At 43.8% G+C, this 9629-nt stretch overlaps 1 protein-coding gene across 1 annotated transcript; it reads left to right on the forward strand.

Moving 5' to 3' along the window:
* The first annotated feature begins 337 nt into the window (after window positions 1-337).
* LOC113361161 lies at window positions 338-2165 on the forward strand. The gene is made up of 5 exons (XM_026604498.1): window positions 338-371; window positions 1041-1542; window positions 1637-1768; window positions 1861-1915; window positions 2027-2165. The coding sequence occupies exons 2-5, from the start codon at window positions 1443-1445 to the stop codon at window positions 2052-2054; spliced, it is 315 nt and encodes a 104-aa protein (XP_026460283.1). The 5' UTR covers window positions 338-371; window positions 1041-1442; the 3' UTR covers window positions 2055-2165.
* The last annotated feature ends 7464 nt before the right edge of the window (window positions 2166-9629 follow it).

Raw genomic sequence — 9629 nt, forward strand, 5'->3', positions numbered from 1 at the left:
GCAAATGGACGTTTTCTCCTTCTTTTGCTCATAATAACTCCATAGTACCTAAACACTCAAAAACAAACATAAGATACATATTTTACAAGAAACTAGGAAAAGAAAGCATAAACAATAGATAAATATCAAGGTGTTTACAACACCTATCAACAGTACATACAGGTATGACATGCCATTTGTTCCGACTGTAGGAGTTAATCATCATTATCGAACTGTATTGTTTGGTGGCGCTTTGCTTTATTCTGAAAGAGAGGAATCATTTGAATGAGTAATAAAAACATGGATGAGAGCAATGCAAGGTAAAGCACCAAAAGTTATTCTTACCGATCAAGAATCAGCTATTGGAGGTGCTATTTCAAAAGTTCTGTCAGGTACGCGTCATAGATTTTATTTATGGCATATATATAGAAATTCTATGAAAAATTTGTCTAATGTGAACAAAGACTTCGTGTCGGAATTTAATAATTGCTTATATGAATATGAAACGGTTGAACAATTTGAACTAGGTTGGGCTACAATGCTTAAAAATCATAATTTGGAGAAAAATAAATGGTTATCCACATTATACAACAAACTTGAACATTGGGCATCAGTTTACATGTATGATATATTTTGTGCGGATATGTATACAACACAACGGAGTGAGAGTATTAACTCTTATTTTGATGGATTTTTGAGAAGGGATATGCCTTTGTGTGAATTTATTTGACAGTATGTAAGAGAAATATTTGCAAGAAGAGAGGCACAAGACAATATGAATTATGACACAAAATATACATGCCCAGTTCTGAGATTTTGTATGTGTATTGAGAAAGATGCAGCTTCGGTTTACACAAAGACAGTGTTTACCAAATTTCAAGAACATTTAACTGAATGCTTTCTTATTCTCATGAAAGGGTTGCAAAAAGTGGAACGATGTCCACTTATCATGTATCTAGAGTTGGATTTCCGCATAAATTCCGGACAGTGAAATTTGATTCTTTTACTAAGAGTGGTCAATGCAGTTGTCTACTATACGAGTTTGCTGGTCATTTGTGCAGGCACATCTTAAAGGTTTTCATTGTCGAGAATGTTCAAAATCTTCCAACTCAACATGTTCTGAAACGGTGGACCAAGGATGCTAAATTTGTACCAGTGGTGTATGACCAAGGTGAAGAAATTACAGCTGATTGTCGGGATACGATTACAGTTAGATATAGTAAACTTTGTCAAGATACGATTAATATTGCAGTTAAAGGTTCAACATCAACTATGGTTTATAATGTGGCAGTACAAGTTTTATAGAAAGCTTTACAGGGAGGAAGCTATAAAATCCTCTCAAGTGAGTCAAGATGGGCAACCTGATGTTACACATTTTGAGGATATTACAAGACAAGCAAAAATTGTAGAAAACCAGCCAAATTTGCGAAGATCATTGAAAGAACCTCCAATTGTAAAGCTTAATGGCAAACCTGGTAGAAGGAAGTCATGGATTGATAAGCTCAATAGGGAGCGGAAGAACAAGGAAACAAGGAAAAAACCAACATCAAAAGATTCACCAAGGTACTGTAACTCAGTTTATAACGTAATGCAAAACATTAAACTTAGTAATTTATATGTAATGTAAGAAGCATTACCTCATTTTATATCTATGCAGGTTGCCAGTTTCAACATCAGTTGAAATGGACAATGCCGACTCTAAAGACAAACAACAGAAGAAAACGAAAAAAAGCAGTTGCATTAGATAATGCCAACTCTCAAGATAAGCAACAACAAAAAAAAAAAAGATGTGTGTGCATTACTATTAATTATTGATTAATTATAATCAACCAATCTTTTTTTTATTTTTATACCTGCTAATCTATAGTCATACATTTTCAGCATCAAACATGGCCAGTTTCACAGAAATCAGTAGTCATCATCCTGAATTTTTAAGGTGTGTGTTTTCGTAGTCTAACAACGGTCTCGCAGGTTCTCCTCTTTATGCTAGCTCTATAGTTTGGATGGTGATATACGCTGACTCTATCTCTATTTTATACTGATGCAGTTCCATAAGTAAAAGTGCTGACATGTGACACCAACCAGGTGATGGTGGTGCTGCTTCGTGATCAAGTAAGCTGCAGTTGGTGTTCACTCTGGTTGTCAATGATGTTGGTGGATTGTGGCTTTGATGGTGGTATTAATTAGTAGACAGTTCTGGTGGATTTTTTGTATCATCAGACTCTATGGGTCTTCGTCCAAGGAACCTTGGCAGCGGCTTTTTGTTAGTCATTTGAAAGTATCTGATATTTTCAATGGAGGTCGACTCAAATTTATTTGCGTCATGTTTCGTAGATTTTTGTTTGTCTATATTTCTGGTTGACCCGTTGTTCCAATGGAGCTGTCTCAGACCTTGTTCAGTGTAAATGTCAATCCCAAATGTCTCTACTTAAAGATGTCAATCCAAAACTTTGATTATACTAGATTCGTTAAACCATGACTGTTATGCAGTCTTCGTTTTGTTTCTGTTACTATTTGGATTTTGTGCCCAAAGTGCATGTTTCCCTGACTTACCAGTACTTCTAACAAATCAACAAATCCTACCTAGTTTTAGTATTCATTTTCACATGTGTGGACACACGAACTACGCGGGGTCCGAATGCCCGCAATCAATTGTTAAAGTCTAAAGAGATTATGATGATGATACCCTGATGTGGGTTCATTGGCTCAAAACCCACGGGTTTATCATGGCCTCCTCCAACTTCCCCGTGCGTAGCGATTATGCATGGGGTACAAATATAAAAGGAAAGCAACATATATAAGCAAATGCATGCGGAACTAAATGAATGTAAAGTGCTGAAATATAAATAAGACCAAGGTTTACGTGGTTCAGCACTAAGGCCTACATCCACGGGGTTTGTTGTTCTACTATATTATTCACGGTTACATGAATAGTTGAATGACTTGGGGTTTACATATTTCTCTCCACTATGGGATTCCTTACCTTTGCTATTCTCTCTCTCTCTCTCCTGATGTTTTTCGATCCCCTTCCCCCTTTGTGGAGATTGGGTATTTATAAGGTGGAACGTGGGACCCATCTCTGAAGACCGTTGGAACCTTATCTTCTAGTGTCTTGTGTCCATCACGCAGAGGTCTGCGTTTCCCCCTCGATCCCGCGGAGGCATCTTCGCTCGTTCCATAGGTCGGTCGACACGTGCACTGCTCAGAGTGTTTAATGCGGGTGGTTGAGGGGTCTGCTCGTGTCAGACAAGTGTCTTCTGCCCCTGTCAGTCCGTGTCAGCTGACTTTCTCTCCACCGTTGATCTTAGCTCCTCTTCTGGGGATGAGATAAAGCAACTCCTAGGGGTTTATTTGGTGCTTCGACGCATCATGTTTTGATGTCTTGGCTTGCATGCTTTCCACGTACCTTTCTGTATACACGTGTCCGATAGTGAGATATATGTGTACACAATTTGCCCCTTTTCTTCAGGCTTAATGACTAATGGGTGCCTTGAAGAAAAACTATCGTCGCACATTCTTCTCACTCCTAATAACTTCTCCTAGATACTTGGGCACGTCTTTTATTCGTGCATTAACTGCTTATGTAACGGGCACGTTTTCCTATTTCTCCCTTAATTTCCTCTTTTCTTTCGGGTATTTTAAGGATAGAGAGGAAATTTAATTTCATTCTTCCTAAACACTCTCTCAGTTCATTCTTCCTTTAAGTTTCCTGCCTGCCTTCATTAAACCTGTGACCTTAAATTCTTTGTCAGTCTTCATTGCACCTGTGATCTTAAATTCTGTCAGTCTTTATTGCACCTGGATCTTCCCTGTTCGTTCTTTACTTGCTTTTTTTTGTTTCTTCTTGTTACTGTTTTTGCCGGTGAGTTTTTCTTTTCTTATTTCACTGTTTTATGCCGTGTTGATTGTGAATTTTCTGCTATTGTTGTTCCTTGTTTGTGATGAAGAACTTTTCTGATGCTTGCATACTAGTTTGCCCCTGTTCTTCATCTTAAATTAAGGCAGCCATTACTTCGAGGGTGAGTATTGAGATGTATCCTAATTTTAGGGTTGCTATGTTATCGTGGTTGTATTGCTATGATGTGTTTTTTGATTTTTGGTTATTGTGTGTAACTTGTTCTTGATTTTATTCTTTCCGCAGCCATGTCTGACCGTCCGCGGCCTACTTATGAGACTCCTGATTCTAGGTTGTCGAGATCTCCTCAGCGTCGAGAGTCTCAAGATGATGTTCGTCGGAGTCGAGTTTCTTCGGAGCGAGAGCCTCGTCTTCTCGGGAAGAGATTCCTCCGATAATTCCGTCTGGTTCACGGAGAGTCTTTAATCACTCAATGGTGCGTCCTCGTGAAGAGACTCGGAGTACGCAGGCTCCTCCCCGCGCTGTTGCTTTTGACGTTCCTCCTTTACGTTCGTTAGTGCCCGAGCATCATCTACGGTCTTCTCCAACTTTTAAAGGGAAGAATACAAAGGGCGTAGCTCCTGGGCTGATCTTCAAAGAATCCCCCCGTGAAGAGAAAAGCGTCTGAAGCGTTTGTTAGTTCATCCGGCCCCGCCGAGGAGGAAGAGGCTGCTCCCTTGATACGCAGTGTTTCTGTTAGCAGGAGAAAAGTAACCTTCAAGCATATCGATCTTGAAATATTCAAAAAAGCATGAGCTCCAAGCCTTCGGGGTTCGTTTTATGCCCCCGAGGATGATATTACGTATGAGCTGATCTCTAAGTACGAATTCGATGAATTTCACTTGTTAACGACGGTTGGGGCCTTCGAGGCTGGTCTGATGCTGCCGTTGTACAAATCGGGTGATTCCTTCTACTACGACGTGCTCGCTAGTCGTGAGGGTTCTTCCACAATACTCATAGCCGTTCCGTATCCCAACTATCGGGGAATTATCTCCGCGCCCTGAAGGAATGCTATCTGCGGAGTAAGGGGGAAACGTCGATGACTTGCTACGTCCCCAATCCCTTGGAGAAGGAATGGTACACTCCTGAGAATTTCAATAACTCCTTCGGTGATTACGTCAATAGCAGGAATCGCAAGCCGTGGAGTGTCAGCCTTCGGAATCTTCCTGCTCCTCGAGGCGAGATTCGTCTGTTAAATGAGGTCAGCGATGCCAAGCTGAAGTATGTTCCTGGCACGGAGGCGTCCATCGTCGGAAACTCTTCCCCGCGCGAGAAAGGATCAAGCGCGATCATGACTACGAGTGGCACGCCACTGTCATTGAGATAGTGGTCCGTGGGCTTACGGTTGGATTCCCGGTTCCCGCGGATGGCGGCCAACCGAGAATAGTAAGCCGCGCGAATCTCCTCCGCTCGCTATGGAGATTTCTGCCCCTGGCGTCTGAACTTTGCGGGCATGAATTTTCCTTATGCCCTGGATGTCGTAGAGGGAGACGAGGAGGATGGTTCCGGTGCTATACTCCCATCGAAGAATATCTCAGCTGCTCAGGTACGCAGATTCTAGTTGTGTTTCGTTTTTATAACTTCCATCGGACGGGAAGAATAATTCCTTTGTGGTGTGGTTTCAGGTATTGAAGAAGAAAAAGATTAGGCCGAAGCAGTCTTCTACTATGGTGGTGGGCGAGGTTGAGGCCCAAGAAGAAGTTACTAGTCCTGTGAACGAAGAGTTTGCTGAGGACGAGATTACAGATGGGGAGGAACGTACTGGTACCTCCCCTATCAATGCCGAAGAAGAGGTCTTCGCTGGTCCGCGGTGATGAAGGAAGGAACAAGGGTGTAGTGGCGGATGATGTTGTCATCGAGGATGTTTCCGTCCCTGCTGGTGATGTCATGGATACCCTCCCACTTCTCAAGAATTTTCTTTCGATCGGATGTATTCCACGGGGGAGTTCTTTGACGAAGCCCTCGATTTTCCCGAGGACTTCTCTTTACTTTCCCCTAATGACGATTGGGATGTTCTTGGTGGTGATGGTAATGGTGATGCTGCTGTAGAAGGTGTTGGTGCGGAGGAGCCTGCTGTGCATGTAGGCGGAGGAGAACATGCCAACGTTCATGCTGAGGGGGTCGAGTCGGTCAAAGGAAAATCTGTTGTTGACGCGCCCGCCGATAGTCTTCCCCAGTCGCCGATGTCTGAGGGTGAGGATGCCATCATGAGTTGGTTTAAGGAGAAGAATCTTCTGTTTGTCTCTCATCCTGCTCCTGTGGTTGTTGGGGAAAAGGAATCAACCGCGTATACCCGTGCATGATGGAGATGTCTTCGAAGGCGCAGGTGTCTGAAGCCTGGGGAAAAAGGTTGACCGTTCCCGAAGCTACCCTCGTGCCGGAGCCTCCTACTTCTGTTGCCGATATGATGGCTATTGCCGACGGGTATCAATATGGCTTCCCGCAACAGCGTGTGCTGGAGGTAAATTTTCGTACATGCTTGTTCGTGAGAATAGGACGCTTCGGTTGAATAATGTTTTGTCATTTGATGTGTAGATGATGAGGAGCGAGCATTGCAACCACGTGCTATATCAGTTCTTTAAAGCAAAATCTCTGAAGCTCGAGGCTAAGCTTCGTCATCGGGAAAAGGAATTATCTGCGGCTGAGGTGGAAATAGAAGAGCTGAAGAAAAGCCTTAAGGAGAAAGAAAACTGGGTGAAGCAGAGGCTGATCTTCGTTCAGAACTTATTGCAGTGCGCGCTGAGTTAGAGCAAACTCGTAGCCAAGTTTCCACTTTCACAGGTTTGGTTCTTTTCCCTCGCCGTATGTCGTCATTCTTTTATCTCTTAGTTGTTCTGTCTGAGTCTCCCCACCCTATGTCCAGTGGGTGGCATCCCCGAGCTGGTATGGCTTCGAAACGAAAGAGCTCGGCAAAAATCTCGTATTAGAGATTTGGTTGAGAAGATTAAGAGTGAGGCTAGGAAATGGGATGCTCGGGCTGAAGTATGGCGCGCGCGGCATGTTCAGATGGTCGACATGCAAAATCTGTACAACCATGATCGTGCTTTATTTAATGGCACACTGCTGTGGACCAGTGATAATCTGCGGGAAGCCCGAGCGTACTTCCTTGTTGGAATCTAGGATTCAGCTATTGGAAGAAGAATTACAGACGGCGCGTCCATTCCTCTTTCAGGGGTCCAAGATAATATGCTTGGTCTTGCCAGGGAACGAGATGATGCTCGTGCTGAAGTCTATGCTCTCAGCAATGCTCTTTCCGCGTCTCGTGCCGATGTAGCCCGTCTTGCTGAGTCTGAGAGGAATCTTGAAGTGTGCATGTATAGACTCAGCAAAGGGGTCTCAGAGATAAATAAAGAGGTCGACCACCTTCGTCATATGGACTCGATGAAGCAGGTAGAATTAGATGCCTGTCAATTTACTCTCACCAACCTTCAACTAGACTATAAGAAATTATCCGCGGAATATGATCATCTTGATGAAGCGCGAGATGCGGTTGTTAATGATATGAAGAGGCTTCGGCTTGTGTCGAAGGTATAATCCCAATTCATCGAGTGTGATCTTGTTTGTTTTCTACGCTAACTCCGTGGTGTTGTCTTTTTCAGGCTCGAGGACGCCTTCGCGTCACAAATGAAGAACTTGAAAAGGCTCAATCTTCCTTAGCACAGCAAGAGGAACAAACCAATCACTTCAAGAATTTAGCAGCCACCCGCGAGGAGGCCGTTGGTGCTGCTTCCAGAGAAGTGAATCGGCTATCTCGTTATTATCCCAAGCCCAACAGCGGACAACAGTTATTAAACATAAGGCTCGTTGTCAATTGGCTGAGGAGACGAACAAGATGCTGGAGAGGATAGAGCTTGGCCTAAGGAATGAACATGGTCTCGTGAAGAACTACCCTCGTCGTCCCGTTCCTGCTGCATTGCCCAGCTCCTCGGGCCCCTCTTCTGGTGGGAGCGTCCCATCAAGTCTTCGGAAAATCCTGACGACGGGACCGCCACCTAGGTAGAGATGGCAGCGTTCTGTAGGGTCCGCGGCATAATTGTGCTTTTTGTAACGATGTAAAAGGAATGTTTTTTGATTGTGTATCCTTGGCTTTGGCCGTTCACTTCTTGTAATCACCCTTTATGAAATGAATCCTCTTCTTGATATACCTACAATGTTTTTGTATTTTAAGTTTGTGAAAAATCAAAACAAAAGTTAAGTGTTTTTGAGTGCGATACGAAGGAAGGTACCTTCGTGATCGTCTTGAGACCTGTCACCCCGCTGGCAAATCCTGGGCCAGAGGATTCCCAGACGGTGGGGGCCGGGGCAACGTTCTAGGATATGGGGTAAAATATGTACGCACCCATTCCGTCGACCCGTTGCCTTAAGATTGGTTGGGTATCTCTTTCTGCTGGGTGCCTTCCCCCTGGTCCTACACTTATGGACACTGATGGGGGAGCCCTGAGAGATTGTAGATTAACTACTTTCCCCAATATTGTAGGTAGATTCCACAGACTTGATAATTTGAAAGCTTGTTTAATTGATAAGTTGAGGTCTGCAATTCCTCTTCCAGAGATAGAAACATGTTGGGCGGGGAGGCTCCTTTCTTCTTCTGGTATATTCCCAGCAGATTCAAATCTGCGTTGCTTCTATGGGAAGTATGGTTTGAGCCATTTAGCATTCCAAGGATGCCGGAGGACCTCACCTTTTAGATTACGAGAGTAGTAGGAACCATTACCCGCAATGTCGTGGATCATAAACGGTCCTCCCCATGTAGGTGCTAACTTTCCCCATTTCTTTTCTTGCTGATATCGTGGGATTGTTCTCAACACATACTGTCCCTCTACAAAATTTCGTAGCTTTACCTTTTTGTTGTACTCCCTTGCTAGTCTTCGTTGATAATTTTCCATCTTTTGCAATGCTACTTCCCTTCTTCCTCCAAGTCGTCCAACCTTTCTAACATCATATCTGTGAGGTTTTTCTCCCAGGCTTCAGTCTTCGTGGTTGGCATGAGGATTTCTGTAGGTATGACTGCTTCAGCTCCATAAGTAAGAAGAAACGGGGATTCCCCGGTAGCGGACCTTCGTGTTGTCCTGTATGCCCAAGACATTGTGCAGTTGTTCGCACCATCTTCCCTTATGCTCGTCTAATTGTTTTTTGAGTATAAGGGCGAGGGTCTTGTTGGTAGCTTCCGCTTGTCCGTTGCTTTGAGGGTATAAGGGGGTGGACTTGTTCTTTCTTATTTTAAAGGTGTCGAAGAGCATGTCTATATTTTTTCCCTGTAATTGCTTGCCGTTATCAGACACAATTTCAGCAGGTATACCAAATCTGCAAATGATGTTCTGGAATATGAAAGTGAACACATCCGCGTCTCTGATCCTGGCCAAGGCCTTAGCCTCCACCCATTTACTGAAGTAGTCCGTGGCTACTATCAAAAATCGTCTCTTCCTGGATCCTTCGATGAAAGGCCCGACGATGTCTACTCCCCATTTTGCAAATGGCCACGGGCTATCGACAGAGTTTAACATGTTGCCGGCGCGTGGATTTTTTCGCGAAGCGCTGACATTCTTCGCATCGTCGGGACATCCTCGCAGCATCTTGTATCATGGTCGGCCAGTAATATCCTTGCGTTTTTGCCTTGTCAGCTAGTGATCTCATACCGCTATGATTCCCTGCGTCACCATAATGGATATCTTTAGAATTCGATGCCCTTCTTTCGGGATAAGCAGCGTAGTAATGGTCCGAGGAAGATTTTCTATAGGACCCCGTCCCGAAGATC

This window comes from Papaver somniferum, chromosome 3, assembly GCF_003573695.1.
Source record: "Papaver somniferum cultivar HN1 chromosome 3, ASM357369v1, whole genome shotgun sequence".
NCBI classification, from domain to species: Eukaryota; Viridiplantae; Streptophyta; class Magnoliopsida; order Ranunculales; family Papaveraceae; genus Papaver; species Papaver somniferum.